Raw genomic sequence first — 24,930 nt, forward strand, 5'->3', positions numbered from 1 at the left:
TCAAGGTTGAAAACGTGGAAGTGCTCCCACCACCCTAAAAACAGGTTGGCATACGTTGGGGCGCATGCTGCGCCCATGGCTGTTCCCCTTATTTGGAGAAAAAATTGGTCCTGGAACACGAAGTAGTTCTTAGACAGGACAAAATCCAATAGTATTAGAAGAAAATCCGAGAAGTCATTGGCTCCTCCTTGGTCTAGATAATACTTGACCGCTGTGATCCCCTGATGATGATTAATGCTGGAATAAAGTGATTCCACGTCCAATGTTACTAATAAGAGATTATCACTGCAGTGTACATTATGGATTTTGCGTAGTAGATCTGCTGTGTCCTGTAGATAAGAAGGTAAGGCAAGGACATAGTCACGAAGGTGAAGATCAAGGAACCGGCTCGGTTGTTCCAGAGGCCCCCATTTCCAGACATAATGGGTCTTCCAGGCGGTGTAGAGGCATCCTTGTGTATCTTCGGAAGTAAGTAGAAGGTTGGCGTTCTTGGATTCTGGGTAGTCAGATATTTCTGTTCAGATCTAGAGATTGTGCCATTTGTTATCGCCCGTTGTATTATTAGATTATAGGCAGTTGAAAATCTAGCGGTAGGATCGTTGAGGAGTTTTTTGTAGCAGGAGGTATTGAGGAGTTGACGATGAGCCTCAGCGATATACATATCTCGTGGCCAAATCACAATGTTTCCGCCTTTGTCAGATGGTTTGAAAATCACATCATGCCAGGTTTCCAATTCTTGTAATGCTTTGCGTTCTTTGAATTTAAGATTCTTAGGGAAGTGATAGAGGCCCTGTCGGCTTTTGGCATAGATGTTATTAAATTCCTTGGAGACTTGATTAAGAAAGACCCTAATTTCCGGGTTATTATTGTCAGGAGGAAAAAGGTAGATTTGGATCTACATTGAGGTCTAGGATGAGTCGGTGCATCGGCACTCGATTCTGCCTGTAATTCTTCCAGTTCTTGAATGGCATTTAGATCGTCAAAGGAAAGGCATGACTCACTATCGTCAGATAGTTGCCCCTCTTGACGTTTGGAGAAAAACTTCTTTAGTAGGAGCTTCCTACCAAATAATCTTAAGTCTTTCTCCCAGGAGAATCGATTAAAAGATCTGGATGGAGAGAAAGAGAGGCCTTTACTGAGTACTGCCATGTGATCAGGGGAAAGGGGCCGGGTAGATAAATTAATAACTTGCAATAAGCTCGATTGGTCCGAAGCTATCTCGTTGCCTTTCTCTGCCGGGCCGGATAACGTGATGTCCTGGATATATCCCAGTCCGAGTTTCGACCGTCGCGTCTTCTTTCCCCCTCTCCTTGTTTTCCTCGTGTTTTGACGCGGCCTCTTGATCTCTGGCCTTGATCTAAAAAATGGGGGTGGAAGTTATCAGTTTCCTCGAAAGTTTCACTTGCCGAATCTCCACTAGTCGAAGATTCAAATTCCGAGAAGGTGGGATCTTCTCTTGGTTTACGATTCCGATTTGGAGGTGTAGGATTCCACCTAAAAATGTCTCCCTTGGCAAAATCTTGTTTATCACGAATGAATTTGGTCCTTTTACGATCCACTATAGTTTGTTCATACAACTCAAATTCCTTCTTATGTTTTTCGAAGGCTGCCTGGAAGGGTAGATCTTTTTCCCATGATTCTAGTATTTTACCAGTTTCCTCTATTTCTTTCTCTACCTGGTCGAGTAACAACGTGTCATGTTTCACCAACAGGTGAAGTAGTTCATGTGAGCACTTAAGTAGGGCCGCTTCCCATTCACTTTTCAGGTTATCACTTGCAAGGGGAAAGGAGGGGAAAACCTTCGGTCTAAGGCCACGGGGCACGATCTTATGTTTAATGTAATTCTCTAATGTTGTAACATCCCATGAGAGCCGTGTCCTCTTCTGCAAGTTCCTCTGTAACTTGAGAAAAGGAGTACGCCAATCTACGTTGGGAGTGGTGTGTTCATAGGTGTCCGAGAAAGGGTCTACAATGTTGGTTTTTAGGCGTTTTGACAATTCATTTTTTAGTGAAAAAGTGGACATACTGGGTTGGCAGACTTCTTATGAATATGAGTATTAAGCCCCTTGTTATGAGATATAAGGGGGCTGGCTGGCAGTCACAAAGACTGAGGAGCAAAAGTGGCTGCTAAAAGAGATCAAGGGGATAAGAATATAGATATGATAAGAATATAAAGGATTAGTCAAACAAGAGAGACCGTGCCTTGGTCAGAGACTGTATTTATCCTACAGCATAGACATTTGGTAGCAAGAGAAAGAGGGACCTGGCACCGGTATAAATTTTAATGGAATGAAAAAGAGGCCAAAGTGGACAGATATTGAGAAAGAAATCGGCTTCTCAATTGTGGTCCTTATTGGCGGTGCGCCCAGAGCTAGAAAGTATCTGTACATACACACGGAGAGAAAGAAAGCTCTGGTGTGGGCGCACTCTTGAGAGAAAAATCAAAAAAATATATAATAATTTTTTTGAAAATGAATAGAAAAAATTTGTAAAAGCAATATTTATTGGCAAATTGATTAAAAGTTATTAGTTATCCCACTATGATCAGAAAGTGTCTAGGTGTTGGTTAATAAGAAATTAAATTATATTATTCTTTATTGGAAATAACCAACAGAGGTATAAGACAGCAGGAGACAAAAAGAAAAGAAAAGAAATGTTCTGGTCTCGTTAATCACACAAGATAGATTAGAAGGGTTGCAGACACTGGCTAGTCTAGCAACCGTTTCTCCTGACCAGCACAGAAATTCTGTGTTACTGACAACAGAGAGATCCAATAATATATCTTTGAAAGACCAATATGATGGTCAATGTCGGACAGATTACTGATCACCAGATATACCATCAATCACAAATTGAAATTAAGAGACATATCTGAAACATTTTTGGAGCACAATGTAGACATGGCCATGCTGGGTGGAAAAGAAGAGGAGAAAGAAAAGGAAAAGAAGAGAAAAAGGAAAAGAAAAACGGGTACAAATGGAGGGAAAAAGAAAAGACAGGAGAGGGGGTATGGAAGTGAGAAAGTGGTGATCCTGCTGTTGGTGTCCACCCTTCTGATGAAGGGGAATAGTGTCCTTCTCTACAACACCAGGTATTCCCAAAAAGTCTCCTTTGAGGTACTGACCCGGCCCAACGCTGCTTAGCTTCCAAGATCGGACGAGATCGGGCATTAACAGCGTGGTATGATAGTAGAGAGGCTATCTACCAATGAGAGTGCACCTATGTACGAGGAGTGAAAAAAAATGGGGAAAAGGGGGGAAGTGCAATAATGGTGTGGATCTGCTTTCCTCGTTAGGCGGGGGGACTCATCTGCCCGATGGCAAACGATACCCCTGGATCGAGGATGAGAGTCCACAGAAAAAAACTGGGTCAGTGAAAAAGGTCAGGGAGGAGTGGAAAAATCCGTGGAATGATAGAGTTGAAGGTCGCGGATAGATTGTCCAAGGGAGGAGGATGGCGTGCCTGTTAACTCTATAGGGAAAATTTAGCATGCCATGCACAAAACACAAAGATTGATGGACGGTTCCTGGGAAACTGGAACCAACTACGTCCTGTGCCTAAGCACTTAATAGTGCAGTGGTGTAAATTCACTGTTTTTGCACACGGTTGGCATGTTGTCTGAAGCATATACAGAAAAAAATTTTAAGTCATATGAACCGATGTCAGATAAGCTACAAACTATGCGATAGGTCTATTATCTCTATATAGGAAAAATTAGCATGCCATGCACAAAACACGAAGATTGATGGACGGTTCCTGGGAAGCTGGAACCAACTACGTCCTGAGCCTAAGCACTTAATAGTGCAGTGGTGTAAATTCACTGTTTTTGTACACGGTTGGCATGTTGTCTGAAGCATATACAGATAAATTTTTAAGTCATATGAACAGATGTCAGATAAGCTACAAACTATGCGGTAGGTGGAGAACCACCACGTTAGGGTTACTACGTCTCTATAACATAATTGTGATTAACATCTATGAGGTAAAAAATAAAATAAACAAGTTTGATACTCATAAGTGTAAATCCAATTCCAGGAAACTCTGGTAATCAGTGAATATCCCTGAAAGAATCTCCTGCTGGGATCCCGTGAAAACGCGTTTCACCCGCTGGGCTTGTTCACTTCCAGGATCTCAGGTTCTTTGTCTCGATGTGAGGTTTAAAAACCCTGTCAATTAAGGTAGCAGCCAATCACATTTTGCTCACCGCTAATGAACAGCTGTTCGAGCGCGTTCCCTGTATGTGCCGGGTGACGTCAGCGACACGTGATATGCTGACGTGGCTGACGTGAGCGGCACATGACCGGAGTGCGGTCACATGGGCAGGGAGAATGTGCACGTAGGGAAATACCTGACGTGATAACGTCTGCAACGAGTGTGGAGGGTATAGTAAAGGAAGGGATGATGCGCCGATGAATATGCGCAGGGGAAAGGGGGAGGAAAAACCTGGCTGACTTATTCATGCTGATGAGCTCAATGGCGCCATATTATGCAAGGATATGCCAGTATTAGACGAGGGAACTATGTGTTGCCATGGTAACCCGGGCACGCGAGGTAACAACTCGTGTTATGTAAATTGCAATCTGATAAATAATCTGTGGATAGGTGATGCTGCCATAGTAGGATGGAGAACAAAAATGATGACATGAGAAAAATATATGGATAAATGATGAAAGTGAAGATTGATGAGAAATAAAAGATAAAATAAAATAAAATGAACATGGTAAACCTTAGATTATTCTTAAAAATGATGGAAAATAAATAAATAATAATAAACATTAATAAAGAATTAATAAAATGAAAATAAAATTAAAATTAAAAAATAAAATTGATGAAAATTGTTATTAGAAATAGTTAAAAAGTTATATTGGGTTATTGTAGAGGATTTAAAGAGATTGTGGTGAATAGGTACCAGGGACGTGCTAAGTTGCAATGTGAAGTGATAAAAAGAGTGAAAAAGGATGAAAAATGATGAATAGGGTGAACTGTGTGTGAATGCTGCTGCCGAAGTAGGGATTGATGGTGTAGGAGATAGGGGGTAAAGCCCACCATTTTCTGGGGGGGATTATAAGTATGATGCACGTAAATAAAGATGATTAGGTGAGTGTGTGCAACATTGAGTTAAATGATATTAGGAGTGATAGTGAGGGTGGGGAAAGTGACAAGGATGGGGTGGAGGGGGGAATTGGTGATGGGAATTGAAAAATGTGAAGAGATTAGTGTGATAGTGAGAGATGAGTAGGGTGACTGGAAGGGAATGGATGAGTAGATAATTACTATTAAGGATGGTGGTGGGTGTTTTATAGAAAAGCACCAAAATTGATATTTTCATTGAGGCCAGCAGGTCTTAGGGTACCAAGGCGAAAAATCCATTCACTCTCTTTTTTATACAATTCTTTGGTCATGTCACCTCCTCGTATTCCCAAATGAATGCGGTCCAGGCCAAAGACTTTAAAGTCTTTTATCTGACCTTTATGTTGAACGTGAAAGTGTCTGGCAACCGTAGTGAGTTGTCTCATGCGTGCCAGATCTTTAGAAGCATTACGTATATTGCCCAGATGCTCAAGGATCCTCTCTTTCAGTTTTCGTGATGTCATGCCGACATATTTAATATTACAGCTGCAAGTGATACAGTAAATTACCGCCTGGGTATTACAATTGAAAAAATGTGGTATTGTGGTTGGTTGTCCGTACTTGTCTGTGACCCCATTGGTTCGGAATATGTGTGTACAGGCCTTACATTGGCCACACGGAAAGGAACCTATTATGGTCGGCTTCCTAGGTATTGAAGGTAATAGGTGACTTCGAACTAATCGGTCTTTGATGTTTTTGGATCTACGCCAACTCATTTGTATGGATGGGCCCACAGCGGATGATAGATCTGGATCCAAACGGAGTATGGGAATGTGTTTGGTTATGGCATCTTGAAGCATCTTCCACTCCGGACAGAAGGTTCCTATAAATCTTATAGGATCTGTATCTTCTGAAGTTGTCTGTTTGGCCCTAAAAATAAGTTGCTCTCTCTTGACAGCAATAGTGGACTGGTAGGCTCTTTTTAATGATCGTTTGCTGTAGCCTCGGGCCAAAAGGCGATTGGTAAGTTCCCAGCTCTTGATTTGGAAAATATGATCTTCAGAGCAATTGCGTCGGAGTCGGAGGTATTCTCCTTTAGGTATGTTCTCAATGGTAGGCGGAAAGTGAGAGCTAGTTTGAAAGAGGAGACTGTTGGTTGCAGTCTCCTTTCTGTATAGTTCTGTTTCTAGATACCCCGTATGTGACCTGTAGATGTTCAAATCAAGAAAGGGAACCTGCTTGGCGCTGATGGTATGAGTCAAATTGATGTTCAAATCATTGGAATTCAACAATGCAATAAAATCCATTAAGAGTTCCTTATCTCCATTCCAGATGATGAAAACATCATCTATGTACCTCAGCCACAAGTCCACGTGTGAGGTGTATTTCTCATTTGCAAGGTTGAAAACGTGGAAGTGCTCCCACCACCCTAAAAACAGGTTGGCATACGTTGGGGCGCATGCTGCGCCCATGGCTGTTCCCCTTATTTGGAGAAAAAATTGGTCCTGGAACACGAAGTAGTTCTTAGACAGGACAAAATCCAATAGTATTAGAAGAAAATCCGAGAAGTCATTGGCTCCTCCTTGGTCTAGATAATACTTGACCGCTGTGATCCCCTGATGATGATTAATGCTGGAATAAAGTGATTCCACGTCCAATGTTACTAATAAGAGATTATCACTGCAGTGTACATTATGGATTTTGCGTAGTAGATCTGCTGTGTCCTGTAGATAAGAAGGTAAGGCAAGGACATAGTCACGAAGGTGAAGATCAAGGAACCGGCTCGGTTGTTCCAGGAGGCCCCCATTTCCAGACATAATGGGTCTTCCAGGCGGTGTAGAGGCATCCTTGTGTATCTTCGGAAGTAAGTAGAAGGTTGGCGTTCTTGGATTCTGGGTAGTCAGATATTTCTGTTCAGATCTAGAGATTGTGCCATTTGTTATCGCCCGTTGTATTATTAGATTATAGGCAGTTGAAAATCTAGCGGTAGGATCGTTGAGGAGTTTTTTGTAGCAGGAGGTATTGAGGAGTTGACGATGAGCCTCAGCGATATACATATCTCGTGGCCAAATCACAATGTTTCCGCCTTTGTCAGATGGTTTGAAAATCACATCATGCCAGGTTTCCAATTCTTGTAATGCTTTGCGTTCTTTGAATTTAAGATTCTTAGGGAAGTGATAGAGGCCCTGTCGGCTTTTGGCATAGATGTTATTAAATTCCTTGGAGACTTGATTAAGAAAGACCCTAATTTCCGGGTTATTATTGTCAGGAGGAAAAAAGGTAGATTTGGATCTACATTGAGGTCTAGGATGAGTCGGTGCATCGGCACTCGATTCTGCCTGTAATTCTTCCAGTTCTTGAATGGCATTTAGATCGTCAAAGGAAAGGCATGACTCACTATCGTCAGATAGTTGCCCCTCTTGACGTTTGGAGAAAAACTTCTTTAGTAGGAGCTTCCTACCAAATAATCTTAAGTCTTTCTCCCAGGAGAATCGATTAAAAGATCTGGATGGAGAGAAAGAGAGGCCTTTACTGAGTACTGCCATGTGATCAGGGGAAAGGGGCCGGGTAGATAAATTAATAACTTGCAATAAGCTCGATTGGTCCGAAGCTATCTCGTTGCCTTTCTCTGCCGGGCCGGATAACGTGATGTCCTGGATATATCCCAGTCCGAGTTTCGACCGTCGCGTCTTCTTTCCCCCTCTCCTTGTTTTCCTCGTGTTTTGACGCGGCCTCTTGATCTCTGGCCTTGATCTAAAAAATGGGGGTGGAAGTTATCAGTTTCCTCGAAAGTTTCACTTGCCGAATCTCCACTAGTCGAAGATTCAAATTCCGAGAAGGTGGGATCTTCTCTTGGTTTACGATTCCGATTTGGAGGTGTAGGATTCCACCTAAAAATGTCTCCCTTGGCAAAATCTTGTTTATCACGAATGAATTTGGTCCTTTTACGATCCACTATAGTTTGTTCATACAACTCAAATTCCTTCTTATGTTTTTCGAAGGCTGCCTGGAAGGGTAGATCTTTTTCCCATGATTCTAGTATTTTACCAGTTTCCTCTATTTCTTTCTCTACCTGGTCGAGTAACAACGTGTCATGTTTCACCAACAGGTGAAGTAGTTCATGTGAGCACTTAAGTAGGGCCGCTTCCCATTCACTTTTCAGGTTATCACTTGCAAGGGGAAAGGAGGGGAAAACCTTCGGTCTAAGGCCACGGGGCACGATCTTATGTTTAATGTAATTCTCTAATGTTGTAACATCCCATGAGAGCCGTGTCCTCTTCTGCAAGTTCCTCTGTAACTTGAGAAAAGGAGTACGCCAATCTACGTTGGGAGTGGTGTGTTCATAGGTGTCCGAGAAAGGGTCTACAATGTTGGTTTTTAGGCGTTTTGACAATTCATTTTTTAGTGAAAAAGTGGACATACTGGGTTGGCAGACTTCTTATGAATATGAGTATTAAGCCCCTTGTTATGAGATATAAGGGGGCTGGCTGGCAGTCACAAAGACTGAGGAGCAAAAGTGGCTGCTAAAAGAGATCAAGGGGATAAGAATATAGATATGATAAGAATATAAAGGATTAGTCAAACAAGAGAGACCGTGCCTTGGTCAGAGACTGTATTTATCCTACAGCATAGACATTTGGTAGCAAGAGAAAGAGGGACCTGGCACCGGTATAAATTTTAATGGAATGAAAAAGAGGCCAAAGTGGACAGATATTGAGAAAGAAATCGGCTTCTCAATTGTGGTCCTTATTGGCGGTGCGCCCAGAGCTAGAAAGTATCTGTACATACACACGGAGAGAAAGAAAGCTCTGGTGTGGGCGCACTCTTGAGAGAAAAATCAAAAAAATATATAATAATTTTTTTGAAAATGAATAGAAAAAATTTGTAAAAGCAATATTTATTGGCAAATTGATTAAAAGTTATTAGTTATCCCACTATGATCAGAAAGTGTCTAGGTGTTGGTTAATAAGAAATTAAATTATATTATTCTTTATTGGAAATAACCAACAGAGGTATAAGACAGCAGGAGACAAAAAGAAAAGAAAAGAAATGTTCTGGTCTCGTTAATCACACAAGATAGATTAGAAGGGTTGCAGACACTGGCTAGTCTAGCAACCGTTTCTCCTGACCAGCACAGAAATTCTGTGTTACTGACAACAGAGAGATCCAATAATATATCTTTGAAAGACCAATATGATGGTCAATGTCGGACAGATTACTGATCACCAGATATACCATCAATCACAAATTGAAATTAAGAGACATATCTGAAACATTTTTGGAGCACAATGTAGACATGGCCATGCTGGGTGGAAAAGAAGAGGAGAAAGAAAAGGAAAAGAAGAGAAAAAGGAAAAGAAAAACGGGTACAAATGGAGGGAAAAAGAAAAGACAGGAGAGGGGGTATGGAAGTGAGAAAGTGGTGATCCTGCTGTTGGTGTCCACCCTTCTGATGAAGGGGAATAGTGTCCTTCTCTACAACACCAGGTATTCCCAAAAAGTCTCCTTTGAGGTACTGACCCGGCCCAACGCTGCTTAGCTTCCAAGATCGGACGAGATCGGGCATTAACAGCGTGGTATGATAGTAGAGAGGCTATCTACCAATGAGAGTGCACCTATGTACGAGGAGTGAAAAAAAATGGGGAAAAGGGGGGAAGTGCAATAATGGTGTGGATCTGCTTTCCTCATTAGGCGGGGGGACTCATCTGCCCGATGGCAAACGATACCCCTGGATCGAGGATGAGAGTCCACAGAAAAAAACTGGGTCAGTGAAAAAGGTCAGGGAGGAGTGGAAAAATCCGTGGAATGATAGAGTTGAAGGTCGCGGATAGATTGTCCAAGGGAGGAGGATGGCGTGCCTGTTAACTCTATAGGGAAAATTTAGCATGCCATGCACAAAACACAAAGATTGATGGACGGTTCCTGGGAAACTGGAACCAACTACGTCCTGTGCCTAAGCACTTAATAGTGCAGTGGTGTAAATTCACTGTTTTTGCACACGGTTGGCATGTTGTCTGAAGCATATACAGAAAAAAATTTTAAGTCATATGAACCGATGTCAGATAAGCTACAAACTATGCGATAGGTCTATTATCTCTATATAGGAAAAATTAGCATGCCATGCACAAAACACGAAGATTGATGGACGGTTCCTGGGAAGCTGGAACCAACTACGTCCTGAGCCTAAGCACTTAATAGTGCAGTGGTGTAAATTCACTGTTTTTGTACACGGTTGGCATGTTGTCTGAAGCATATACAGATAAATTTTTAAGTCATATGAACAGATGTCAGATAAGCTACAAACTATGCGGTAGGTGGAGAACCACCACGTTAGGGTTACTACGTCTCTATAACATAATTGTGATTAACATCTATGAGGTAAAAAATAAAATAAACAAGTTTGATACTCATGATAAGTGTAAATCCAATTCCAGGAAACTCTGGTAATCAGTGAATATCCCTGAAAGAAACTCCTGCTGGGATCCCGTGAAAACGCGTTTCACCCGCTGGGCTTGTTCACTTCCAGGATCTCAGGTTCTTTGTCTCGATGTGAGGTTTAAAAACCCTGTCAATTAAGGTAGCAGCCAATCACATTTTGCTCACCGCTAATGAACAGCTGTTCGAGCGCGTTCCCTGTATGTGCCGGGTGACGTCAGCGACACGTGATATGCTGACGTGGCTGACGTGAGCGGCACATGACCGGAGTGCGGTCACATGGGCAGGGAGAATGTGCACGTAGGGAAATACCTGACGTGATAACGTCTGCAACGAGTGTGGAGGGTATAGTAAAGGAAGGGATGATGCGCCGATGAATATGCGCAGGGGAAAGGGGGAGGAAAAACCTGGCTGACGTATTCATGCTGATGAGCTCAATGGCGCCATATTATGCAAGGATATGCCAGTATTAGACGAGGGAACTATGTGTTGCCATGGTAACCCGGGCACGCGAGGTAACAACTCGTGTTATGTAAATTGCAATCTGATAAATAATCTGTGGATAGGTGATGCTGCCATAGTAGGATGGAGAACAAAAATGATGACATGAGAAAAATATATGGATAAATGATGAAAGTGAAGATTGATGAGAAATAAAAGATAAAATAAAATAAAATGAACATGGTAAACCTTAGATTATTCTTAAAAATGATGGAAAATAAATAAATAATAATAAACATTAATAAAGAATTAATAAAATGAAAATAAAATTAAAATTAAAAAATAAAATTGATGAAAATTGTTATTAGAAATAGTTAAAAAGTTATATTGGGTTATTGTAGAGGATTTAAAGAGATTGTGGTGAATAGGTACCAGGGACGTGCTAAGTTGCAATGTGAAGTGATAAAAAGAGTGAAAAAGGATGAAAAATGATGAATAGGGTGAACTGTGTGTGAATGCTGCTGCCGAAGTAGGGATTGATGGTGTAGGAGATAGGGGGTAAAGCCCACCATTTTCTGGGGGGGATTATAAGTATGATGCACGTAAATAAAGATGATTAGGTGAGTGTGTGCAACATTGAGTTAAATGATATTAGGAGTGATAGTGAGGGTGGGGAAAGTGACAAGGATGGGGTGGAGGGGGGAATTGGTGATGGGAATTGAAAAATGTGAAGAGATTAGTGTGATAGTGAGAGATGAGTAGGGTGACTGGAAGGGAATGGATGAGTAGATAATTACTATTAAGGATGGTGGTGGGTGTTTTATAGAAAAGCACCAAAATTGATATTTTCATTGAGGCCAGCAGGTCTTAGGGTACCAAGGCGAAAAATCCATTCACTCTCTTTTTTATACAATTCTTTGGTCATGTCACCTCCTCGTATTCCCAAATGAATGCGGTCCAGGCCAAAGACTTTAAAGTCTTTTATCTGACCTTTATGTTGAACGTGAAAGTGTCTGGCAACCGTAGTGAGTTGTCTCATGCGTGCCAGATCTTTAGAAGCATTACGTATATTGCCCAGATGCTCAAGGATCCTCTCTTTCAGTTTTCGTGATGTCATGCCGACATATTTAATATTACAGCTGCAAGTGATACAGTAAATTACCGCCTGGGTATTACAATTGAAAAAATGTGGTATTGTGGTTGGTTGTCCGTACTTGTCTGTGACCCCATTGGTTCGGAATATGTGTGTACAGGCCTTACATTGGCCACACGGAAAGGAACCTATTATGGTCGGCTTCCTAGGTATTGAAGGTAATAGGTGACTTCGAACTAATCGGTCTTTGATGTTTTTGGATCTACGCCAACTCATTTGTATGGATGGGCCCACAGCGGATGATAGATCTGGATCCAAACGGAGTATGGGAATGTGTTTGGTTATGGCATCTTGAAGCATCTTCCACTCCGGACAGAAGGTTCCTATAAATCTTATAGGATCTGTATCTTCTGAAGTTGTCTGTTTGGCCCTAAAAATAAGTTGCTCTCTCTTGACAGCAATAGTGGACTGGTAGGCTCTTTTTAATGATCGTTTGCTGTAGCCTCGGGCCAAAAGGCGATTGGTAAGTTCCCAGCTCTTGATTTGGAAAGATTTATAGGAACCTTCTGTCCGGAGTGGAAGATGCTTCAAGATGCCATAACCAAACACATTCCCATACTCCGTTTGGATCCAGATCTATCATCCGCTGTGGGCCCATCCATACAAATGAGTTGGCGTAGATCCAAAAACATCAAAGACCGATTAGTTCGAAGTCACCTATTACCTTCAATACCTAGGAAGCCGACCATAATAGGTTCCTTTCCGTGTGGCCAATGTAAGGCCTGTACACACATATTCCGAACCAATGGGGTCACAGACAAGTACGGACAACCAACCACAATACCACATTTTTTCAATTGTAATACCCAGGCGGTAATTTACTGTATCACTTGCAGCTGTAATATTAAATATGTCGGCATGACATCACGAAAACTGAAAGAGAGGATCCTTGAGCATCTGGGCAATATACGTAATGCTTCTAAAGATCTGGCACGCATGAGACAACTCACTACGGTTGCCAGACACTTTCACGTTCAACATAAAGGTCAGATAAAAGACTTTAAAGTCTTTGGCCTGGACCGCATTCATTTGGGAATACGAGGAGGTGACATGACCAAAGAATTGTATAAAAAAGAGAGTGAATGGATTTTTCGCCTTGGTACCCTAAGACCTGCTGGCCTCAATGAAAATATCAATTTTGGTGCTTTTCTATAAAACACCCACCACCATCCTTAATAGTAATTATCTACTCATCCATTCCCTTCCAGTCACCCTACTCATCTCTCACTATCACACTAATCTCTTCACATTTTTCAATTCCCATCACCAATTCCCCCCTCCACCCCATCCTTGTCACTTTCCCCACCCTCACTATCACTCCTAATATCATTTAACTCAATGTTGCACACACTCACCTAATCATCTTTATTTACGTGCATCATACTTATAATCCCCCCCAGAAAATGGTGGGCTTTACCCCCTATCTCCTACACCATCAATCCCTACTTCGGCAGCAGCATTCACACACAGTTCACCCTATTCATCATTTTTCATCCTTTTTCACTCTTTTTATCACTTCACATTGCAACTTAGCACGTCCCTGGTACCTATTCACCACAATCTCTTTAAATCCTCTACAATAACCCAATATAACTTTTTAACTATTTCTAATAACAATTTTCATCAATTTTATTTTTTAATTTTAATTTTATTTTCATTTTATTAATTCTTTATTAATGTTTATTATTATTTATTTATTTTCCATCATTTTTAAGAATAATCTAAGGTTTACCATGTTCATTTTATTTTATTTTATCTTTTATTTCTCATCGATCTTCACTTTCATCATTTATCCATATATTTTTCTCATGTCATCATTTTTGTTCTCCATCCTACTATGGCAGCATCACCTATCCACAGATTATTTATCAGATTGCAATTTACATAACACGAGTTGTTACCTCGCGTGCCCGGGTTACCATGGCAACACATAGTTCCCTCGTCTAATACTGGCATATCCTTGCATAATATGGCGCCATTGAGCTCATCAGCATGAATACGTCAGCCAGGTTTTTCCTCCCCCTTTCCCCTGCGCATATTCATCGGCGCATCATCCCTTCCTTTACTATACCCTCCACACTCGTTGCAGACGTTATCACGTCAGGTATTTCCCTACGTGCACATTCTCCCTGCCCATGTGACCGCACTCCGGTCATGTGCCGCTCACGTCAGCCACGTCAGCATATCACGTGTCGCTGACGTCACCCGGCACATACAGGGAACGCGCTCGAACAGCTGTTCATTAGCGGTGAGCAAAATGTGATTGGCTGCTACCTTAATTGACAGGGTTTTTAAACCTCACATCGAGACAAAGAACCTGAGATCCTGGAAGTGAACAAGCCCAGCGGGTGAAACGCGTTTTCACGGGATCCCAGCAGGAGATTCTTTCAGGGATATTCACTGATTACCAGAGTTTCCTGGAATTGGATTTACACTTATCATGAGTATCAAACTTGTTTATTTTATTTTTTACCTCATAGATGTTAATCACAATTATGTTATAGAGACGTAGTAACCCTAACGTGGTGGTTCTCCACCTACCGCATAGTTTGTAGCTTATCTGACATCTGTTCATATGACTTAAAAATTTATCTGTATATGCTTCAGACAACATGCCAACCGTGTACAAAAACAGTGAATTTACACCACTGCACTATTAAGTGCTTAGGCTCAGGACGTAGTTGGTTCCAGCTTCCCAGGAACCGTCCATCAATCTTCGTGTTTTGTGCATGGCATGCTAATTTTTCCTATATAGAGATAATAGACCTATCGCATAGTTTGTAGCTTATCTGACATCGGTTCATATGACTTAAAAAATTTTTCTGTATATGCTTCAGACAACATGCCAACCGTGTGCAAAAACAGTGAATTTACACCACTGCACTATTAAGTGCTTAGGCACAGGACGTAGTTGGTTCCAGTTTCCCAGGAACCGTCCATCAATCTTTGTGTTTTGTGCATGGCATGCTAAATTTTCCCTATAGAGTTAACAGGCACGCCATCCTCCTCCCTTGGACAATCTATCCGCGACCTTCAACTCTATCATTCCACGGATTTTTCCACTCCTCCCTGACCTTTTTCACTGACCCAGTTTTTTTCTGTGGACTCTCATCCTCGATCCAGGGGTATCGTTTGCCATCGGGCAGATGAGTCCCCCCGCCTAACGAGGAAAGCAGATCCACACCATTATTGCACTTCCCCCCTTTTCCCCATTTTTTTTCACTCCTCGTACATAGGTGCACTCTCATTGGTAGATAGCCTCTCTACTATCATACCACGCTGTTAATGCCCGATCTCGTCCGATCTTGGAAGCTAAGCAGCGTTGGGCCGGGTCAGTACCTCAAAGGAGACTTTTTGGGAATACCTGGTGTTGTAGAGAAGGACACTATTCCCCTTCATCAGAAGGGTGGACACCAACAGCAGGATCACCACTTTCTCACTTCCATACCCCCTCTCCTGTCTTTTCTTTTTCCCTCCATTTGTACCCGTTTTTCTTTTCCTTTTTCTCTTCTTTTCCTTTTCTTTCTCCTCTTCTTTTCCACCCAGCATGGCCATGTCTACATTGTGCTCCAAAAATGTTTCAGATATGTCTCTTAATTTCAATTTGTGATTGATGGTATATCTGGTGATCAGTAATCTGTCCGACATTGACCATCATATTGGTCTTTCAAAGATATATTATTGGATCTCTCTGTTGTCAGTAACACAGAATTTCTGTGCTGGTCAGGAGAAACGGTTGCTAGACTAGCCAGTGTCTGCAACCCTTCTAATCTATCTTGTGTGATTAACGAGACCAGAACATTTCTTTTCTTTTCTTTTTGTCTCCTGCTGTCTTATACCTCTGTTGGTTATTTCCAATAAAGAATAATATAATTTAATTTCTTATTAACCAACACCTAGACACTTTCTGATCATAGTGGGATAACTAATAACTTTTAATCAATTTGCCAATAAATATTGCTTTTACAAATTTTTTCTATTCATTTTCAAAAAAATTATTATATATTTTTTTGATTTTTCTCTCAAGAGTGCGCCCCGGGAGCCCAGTGAAATGCTAACAGCAACTCAGGGCTGAGATCGCCTCTGCCTGATTGACAAGCAGAGGCAGTCGCTGGGTGGGAGGGGGCATGCCAAGGGCATTAGAACACTGCTGGCGGGGCGCGGTCCGGACAGCGGAGGCGTGTCTGGACTGTTGGGGGGGCGGGCTGCGGTAGCTGCATGACGTCATACGCAGCCGCTGCGATCCGGAATGCAGCGAGTAAAGGTCTGCCAGCGCGCAGGAGATGCGATGGCAGGGAGTTACTCGTCAGGTACAAAAGCATAGCCGCTGTGCAATGCTTTTGTACCTGTGCAGGGGGGTATGGCCTGACATGCGGGGCGGACTAGCCCTGTGCTTGGCGTCACCCCGCTTGTCAGAGAAACTGATCGTAGATGTGCTAAATTTAGCACATCTACGATCAGATCTGAATTAGGCCTTTTGACCCTGAACCAACATGACAATCCATGCCGTGATCTTAAGTGTAGCTCCCCACTCCCATGGGATGGGAAGAGGAGGACGGGCCTCCGATTGGCTCCATAAAGAATGTGGCAAGCTGTGTCAGCTCTGCAATAGGCTTGAACCAAAGACTGTGCCCTGAGAACCCCACAGACGAGCTTTGTCACTGGCCCTCTGCCTCACATGTTGTGTATAAGGCATCTGCTCAAGCTTGAGCAAAGGGCAATTAGGATTGGCATTTAGAGGCAAAAACTTTTACCATTCAACCTTGAATGCACTCCCCTTCACAGATACCGCAGGGATCAACAAGAGGACAGTAGCACTGTACAAAACAAACAGTACAAATACAAACAGTACAATACAAAACTGCAATATAGTAAAGCAGCAAAGTAGAGATGCTTTTTATGCATGGCACCACGGTTGTGTTTATGTTACCTTCGTGATCAGGACCTGGAAGTGACATAACGAGAGGACAGGAGAGAACTTCCGCCCTTACAGCACCTAAGTGTTTGATCCATTCTCCGTTCGTTTGAGGCTATTTTGTTTTATCTATGCACCACTGGACGCTCGCCACACTTCGGACTCAGTGTCTCGATTCACTTGCCACAGTTCGGGCTCAGTGTCTCGATTCGCTCCCCACAGGTTACTATTCCAAATAGTTTGTGACATGGACCCAGGGGCTTATGGGAAAGGTCCTCTCCACGAAGGGTAACTAAACACTACCATGGAACTACATCCTTCCTCCCTGCCAAGGGCTCGGCAGCAAGGAATGCCTGCCCTAAAGATGGCACCCTGACTCCTTTTGCCTAAGGTGGGACTACAGTATCATAACAGGCTACCTGACACTTGCGCTCCCTTCATTCCGGCAGCATGGCCACACTTATAAGAAACACCTCATGAGAAATATCTGCAGCAGCAGTGACGGAGACCCCTAGAGGTAATCACAAGTAAAAAGCAGGCATCTGGCAAGAGGTTATGACCATAGTAACCCCATTAGGCAGCTATAGGAAACCCTCAGTGAAAGTGGATATGTAGATTACAGTGAGAAGATGAGGGGGGGGGGGGGGGGGGGGGAATAGAAATAAAAATAATATAGTATCTGCCTAAAGCAACCGATAAAATCAATGTTCAGCCCTGATGGGCCCATTAAAAGAATAAAACTGAAAATTCGGAATCCTATGGAGTTTCAGAAGGGAAGAAGCTTGAATCTTTGGAGGAATATTAAAGGGCTGATAATTGCGATATGCCTTCAAAACAGTCATGTATAAAGTAAATAAATCAATAGTTATAACCAGCAAAATAAACAATTGGCTTGACTGATTATTAAACTGGATTGCTATCATAAGGTCATAAAGGAGTGCTCTTTCCTTCTGTCCGATACATTGTCAGGGGATTTATTATCTTCCCACTGGACAGCTAAACCTACAATTCATAAAAACAAATTTCCTAGAAAAATTAGTGCTTTTTTTTTTTAAACCTGCAATTTGAGCACAGACAGCACCAATTAATTGGATTGTACTTGATTTGTGTTCAGTTTATGTTAATAGTTAGATACTGTATATAACTTGTTGGGCAAGACCACCCATAAACCCAAGCTTACTACTAAAGTCTTCCTTCATCTCTATGACAAGCTCTATAACCTCCCAAATACCTAGCCTAGTGACGGGGAACCTTAGGCACTCCAGCTCTTGTTGAACTACACACCCAGCATACCCTGCTACAGTTTTGCTATTTGGCCATGCTAAAACTGTAGCAGGGCATGCTGGGATGTATAGTTCAACAACAGCTGGAGTGCCAAAAGGTTCCCCATCACTGTCCCAGCCTCTCGCTCTTCCCCACAAATAAGCAGATTTTGGGGACATTTTTAGAAAAAAAAATTTTTGACACTGTTAACTATATAAAATATTTTACTACACTTCTTACAGGACTTCACAGTCCTGCAAGAAAAGCAGCCAGCTGCAGGTGGCAAATCTGAAGTTACCCCAAGACTTCTGGCTGAGAGGGCAGGGGGAGGTGATGCTGCTGCAGAGTATCCCTGATACCCCTTAGCTGGGCTGCAGGAAGACTGTCTTCCAGCAGCCACAGATAGGCTGAGCTGAGGTTACCACACCAACTGAGAGAATAGCTGGGTGCGTCGAGATCAGCAGCTGCTGGAAGATTAACTATCAGTGACTGCCAGTAGGCCCCTCTGATATGGTCACATCTGATGCGACCATGTCAGGGAAAGCCCAGCCTGACGTGGTTGCATCAGATGTCAGGAGAATATAAGCAGTGACTTTTTCTTAAACTGTAATCCACAAAACAAAGGGGGAAAAAACACAAGCTTGTTAAGGCTTCATCAGGGACCTATGGTGATTTATTTTAATTTTGGTCAACTATATAAGAGACCTCATTCATAGTAAGTAATAATTTGTAACTACACAATATAATTTAAATATAAAAAGAAAAATGCCTACTTTCTTAGTGTTTTCACTACCGATACCGCTTTTGATATGCCTTGTCTTTTTACACCATGCAAAACCTGTCTATGAAGATTGCTCATTTCCACCACATCATAATCCAGCAGGCCCAAACGTCCTGAGAACAGAAAAATGGGGAAATAAATACATTTTATGATATAGATATATAAAAACACAAATAATTTTACACAACTGACTCCCAAAGTGAATTTCCAAACTCTGGAAACTATTGCAGATATGAATAAACAGCACTTAAAGGATAACAGCTTAGAACACTTAATCGTAGAAGGAGTTCAAAAAGTTTTTGTAGAATATACAGTATATTGATACATACTTTGGGTCAGGAAATTACTAAAGCTTCCAGGTTTACTAACAGCCTTAATCATGTTTGTATGCAATGCCGTTGTTCACGCAACAAACCAATTATAGTCAGACTGCACATGTGCAGCGATCGCACTGTGCATGCACCAAGGTGCTGTTGCGATCACACAGATTTTTACCGCAGAGTGATTGACAGGAAGGGACCGTTTGGGGATGTAACGGGGAGTTACAGCAAAAACACAGGTGCATTATGGCAGTTTCTGGGGTGTCTATATGACGTCAGCTTACAAAAACATAGCGCTACTGCTGTGCCATAAGGCTATCCTAGCAGTCCATGTTCCTCATTACAGTGTATAGTCTGCATACATGCACAACTTTGTGAATGCGTCTGCAATGGCTCGAGTGGAAGTCTATCTTCTTTTCTGGGCAGCAGCTTCATTTGTGATGACTAGAAATTCCGTAGCCTAAAAACTTGCAGCTGCGTAGGCAAGTGCGTGCAAACATGAATTAGACCCCAAATGCTACAACAATTGAGTGATGCCCTCCTTTCTGCTCTAAAGACAGTCTTGTTCCCGACAATGGTTCTTGGCAAAGGGTAAACAATATTCCAAACAAGCAGAAGTCAGAGACAAAGGCAAGTAGCTAAACTGTAGGAGAAACCAGAGACCCAAGCTTCGTACACCTAGGTATTTTTGCATACCTTACTGATTAACTGGAGTTTTTATTTAAGGGTTACACTTGTTTTTATACCAATGCAAAATAAATCACATGTGCACAAATTACTTAATGGAACATGCGTCCATCAATTAACATGAGTGGGAAAAACGGCATATTTCTTACTCTGATGATAGAGCCCACGGTTCCTCAAACCCACGTAATAATAAACAGGCCCTTTATAAGAAATACTCACCCAAACCCTCTTTCCATCATTACTGAACTCTTAATGTGGTGTTGTTGTTGTTGTTATTATTATTATACGATCTTGTAATCCCTAAATAATCTGGTAAATGGATTAAAGAACCTAGGTAATGACAGCAACTTGGTTTTAGAGGAGCCACAACACAAATTAATGAAAAAGAGCCTTTTTGCAATTATCAGTATGTCTTTCCGCTGATTGGCTGGAGCGCGAGAAAACTTCTCTGACTGGATAGATTTGTAAAGACCTCTTGTGGTTCCGAAATGAATTTCATTGTATCAATTATATTCTTTCCATCAATATAGCAATGAACTTTAATGAAACATTACAGTCCAATCATTCGTTTGCATTGTGACTCCGCTACCTGTATGTTTTTCTTCCATTTCCTCCATTCAGATTTTGATTACTTCAGGATAGAAGACATGCAAAAACTAAAGGATTTAGGAGAATAAAATTAAGCAACACCAAAAGGCAACAGACCTGTGTATCAAAGGCTTAGGAAAAGCACAAGGTAAAAGAAGCCAGTGTGGTTTGCGAAAGTAGCAAATATTGTAAAAGCAAAAAAGGAACTATATGCAGAAAGAATAAAGACGACAAAGAGGTGTATCTTGTTATACAGAAGGAGGCTAAAGGTGAGTACACACTAGGCGATATTGTGTATTATCCGGCTATCAGCCTGATCATATGCGATGTCATTCACATCATCTAGTGTGTACACACTATATCGTGTACGTTGCGTGATTCTGCGGGTCGTTTGCTGCATCGCCCATTGGACCTACATGCAGGTCTGACAAGCAATGTTGCTTACGAGGGCCATGCTGCCGAAAGCAGCATGGCTACCCCCCTAATCGGCAAGTGTGTATACACTTGTTGATGCCAGGTCCCGTGCGCACATCGTCTAGTATGTACATAACTTAAGAAGGTAATCAGATGTGCAAAGGAACAGGCTGACGAGAAAATGGGTAAAGAGTGCGAAACTTTTTTTAAGTCTATAAGTGAAAGGAGAAAAACAAAAGGAGGAATAATAAGACTAAAGATTAATAATTATTTTTTGCTCATTATTCACTACTGAGAGGGGAAAGGGGCCACAGTTGAGTTGCAAGTATATTCATAAAAATGAGGTAACTACAGGTACATTTACAGAGGAGAAGATTCTAACAAAACTCTCAAAACTGAGTTGATAAATCAATGGGGCCAGATGGGATACACCCAAGGATACTAAAACAGCCTGCTTAAAGAAGTGCTGGTAGTGATTACAAGAGTAATTCCAGAGGACTGGAAAAGAGCGAACGTAGTACCACTGCACAAAAGTAGAAGCAAGGAAGAGGTAAGCAACTACCAATCAGTAAGCCTTTTATCAGTAGTATGGAAATTGATGAAAACACTCTCAAAATAAAAAGAGTTGTAGAATATCTCAATTCCGGCAATTCACAGGATCCCTAACATCATGGATTTACTGGGGGGAGATCATGTTGAAAAACAACTTATTTTCTTTTTTGACATGGTGACTAGAGTATTAGATCAAAAGGGGTGGGGGGGTGGGAGGCATAGATGTAGCATATCTAGACTTTAGTAAGGTTTCTGACACAGTCTCACATCGCAGACTATTAAACTTGAAAACTTGAGACTGGATATTACGATGGTTGAATGGATAAGATCTTAATTGAAGGATAGAACACAGAGAGTGGTAGTAAATGGAGAGCATTCACAGAAGGGAAAGGTTACTAGTGGAGTACTTAAAACTGCGTTTTAAATATCTTTATTGAAGGGAAAGTATGCCTTTTTGCAGATGACAAAGATATGCAATAGGGTAGACACACCAGGAGAGGTTAAACAAATGATGACCTAGATCAGTGGTTCCCAAACTCAGTCCTCAAGAACCCCTAACACTTCACATATTCCAGGTCACTTAGCAGTTGCACTGTGCATGACCAACGGTCACATTTTAAAAATCCACAGGTGAACTGTAAAATATGAACTGTTAGGGGTCCTTGAGGACAGAGGCCCAAACGTATTAAGCCTTAAAGTGGAGACTGATAAAGAGTGATAAAACACAAGCGAACCAGCTCCTGTCATTTTTTTAAACACATCCTGTAACATGGCAGTTAGGAAGCTGATTGGCTGGTACTTTATCACTATTTATCAGTCTTCACTTTATCATTTTTTAAGGCTTAATACATTTGGGCCAGAGTTTGGGAACCATTGCTCTAGATAGACTTAAAGAATGGTCAAAAGCGTGGCAAATACAGTTTAATGGCAAAAAATGCACACACATGCACTTGGGTCTCAAAATCCAAAGGCTAAATATAGTATTAATGGCACTATGGGGGTCATTCCGAGTTGTTCGCTCGTTATTTTTTTCTCGCAACGGAGCGATCAGTCGCTAATGCGCATGCGCAATGTCCGCAGTGCGAGTGCGCCAAGTAAATTTGCTATGCAGTTAGGTATTTTACTCACGGCATTACGAGGTTTTTTCTTCGTTCTGGTGATCGTAATGTGATTGACAGGAAGTGGGTGTTTCTGGGCGGAAACTGGCCGTTTTATGGGAGTGTGTGAAAAAACGCTACCGTTTCTGGGAAAAACGCGGGAGTGGCTGGAGAAACGGAGGAGTGTCTGGGCGAACGCTGGGTGTGTTTGTGACGTCAAACCAGGAACGACAAGCACTGAACTGATCGCACTGGCAGAGTAAGTCTCGAGCTACTCAGAAACTGCACAGAGAAGTCTTTTCGCAATATTGCGAATCTTTCGTTCGCAATTTTGATAAGCTAAGATTCACTCCCAGTAGGCGGCGGCTTAGCGTGTGCAAAGCTGCTAAAAGCAGCTTGCGAGCGAACAACTCGGAATGACCCCCTATATTAGAAACTATTGAGGAGGAAAGGGATCTAGGTGTCACCATTTCAGATGACGTAAAAGCAGGTAAGAAATGTAACAAAGCAATGAGGAAAGCTAGTCAGATGCTTGGTTGCACAGGGAGAGGAATCAGTAGCAGAAAAAAAATAAGATTTTACTTACCGGTAAATCTATTTCTCGTAGTCCGTAGAGGATGCTGGGGACTCCGTAAGGACCATGGGGAATAGACGGGCTCCGCAGGAGATAGGGCACTTTAAGAAAGCTTTGGATTCTGGGTGTGCACTGGCTCCTCCCTCTATGTCCCTCCTCCAGACCTCAGTTAGAGAAACTGTGCCCAGAGGAGATGAACAGTACGAGGAAAGGATTTTTGTAAATCTAAGGGCAAGATTCATACCAGCCACACCAATCACACCGTATAACTTGTGATAAACTACCCAGTTAACAGTATGAACAATAACAGCCTTGGTTCAAACCCGATCAACTATAACATAACCCTCATGTAAGCAATAACTATATACAAGTCTTGCAGAAGAAGTCCGCACTTGGGACGGGCACCCAGCATCCTCTACGGACTACGAGAAATAGATTTACCGGTAAGTAAAATCTTATTTTCTCTAACGTCCTAGAGGATGCTGGGGACTCCGTAAGGACCATGGGGATTATACCAAAGCTCCCAAACGGGCGGGAGAGTGCGGATGACTCTGCAGCACCGATTGAGCAAGCAGGAGGTCCTCCTCAGCCAGGGTATCAAACTTATAGAACTTTGCAAAGATGTTTGACCCCGACCAAGTAGCAGCTCGGCACAGTTGTAGTGCCGAGACCCCTCGGGCAGCCGCCCAAGAAGAGCCCACCTTCCTAGTGGAATGGGCCTTAACCGATTTAGGCAATGGCAATCCTGCCGAAGAATGCGCCTGCTGAATCGTGTTACAGATCCAGCGAGCAATAGTCTGCTTTGAAGCAGGAGCGCCAACCTTGTTGGCCGCATACAGAACAAACAGAGCTTCGGTATTCCTGATCCTAGCTGTTCTGGTCACATAAATCTTCAAAGCCCTGACCACATCCAGGGACTCGGAATCCTCCAAGTCCCGTGTAGCCACAGGCACGACAATAGGTTGGTTCATATGAAAAGATGAGACCACCTTGGGCAGAAATTGAGGACGAGTCCCTAACCATGTGAAAAATCAGGTATGGGCTTTTATATGATAAAGCCGCCAATTCCGAAACCCGCCTTGCAGAAGCTAAGGCCAACAACATGACCACTTTCCAAGTGAGGTATTTCAACTCCACTGTTTTGAGTGGTTCAAACCAAGGTGACTTGAGGAAACTTAATACCACGTTAAGGTCCCAAGGCGCTACCGGAGGTACAAAGGGAGGCTGAATATGCAGCACGCCCTTCACAAAAGTCTGTACTTCAGGAAGAAAAGCCAATTCTCTTTGAAAGAAAATGGATAAGGCCGAAATTTGAACCTTTATGGACCCTAATTTTAGGCCCAAATTCACTCCCGTTTGAAGGAAGTGAAGCAGACGGCCCAACTGGAACTCCTCCGTAGGAGCAGCTCTGGCCTCACACCAAGAAACATATTTTCGCCATATACGGTGATAATGTTTCGACGTCACGTCCTTCCTAGCCTTGATCAGGGTAGGAATGACCTCCTCCGGAATCCCTTTTTCCGCTAGGATCCGGCGTTCAACCGCCATGCCGTCAAACGCAGCCGCGGTAAGTCTTGGAACAGACAGGGCCCCTGCTGCAGCAGGTCCTGCCTTAGAGGAAGAGGCCACGGATCTTCTG

At 42.4% G+C, this 24,930-nt stretch overlaps 1 protein-coding gene and 3 pseudogenes across 2 annotated transcripts in view; 1 reads left to right on the forward strand and 3 right to left on the reverse strand.

Moving 5' to 3' along the window:
• MOCS3 (molybdenum cofactor synthesis 3) overlaps positions 1 to 24,930 on the reverse strand; it is a 279,116-nt gene that overhangs the window by 178,907 nt on the left and 75,279 nt on the right. For both annotated transcript variants that reach the window (XM_063917574.1, XM_063917573.1), the window contains one exon: positions 19,052 to 19,172. In XM_063917574.1, the coding sequence (XP_063773644.1) occupies positions 19,052 to 19,172 (121 nt within the window). The remainder of the gene's footprint in view (positions 1 to 19,051; positions 19,173 to 24,930) is intronic.
• LOC134912657 (5S ribosomal RNA) lies at positions 3,077 to 3,194 on the reverse strand (annotated as a pseudogene).
• On the reverse strand, positions 9,544 to 9,661 carry LOC134912670 (5S ribosomal RNA; annotated as a pseudogene).
• LOC134912681 (5S ribosomal RNA) lies at positions 15,362 to 15,479 on the forward strand (annotated as a pseudogene).

The sequence above is a fragment of the Pseudophryne corroboree genome, chromosome 4 (assembly GCF_028390025.1).
Source record: "Pseudophryne corroboree isolate aPseCor3 chromosome 4, aPseCor3.hap2, whole genome shotgun sequence".
Lineage (NCBI taxonomy): Eukaryota > Metazoa > Chordata > Amphibia > Anura > Myobatrachidae > Pseudophryne > Pseudophryne corroboree.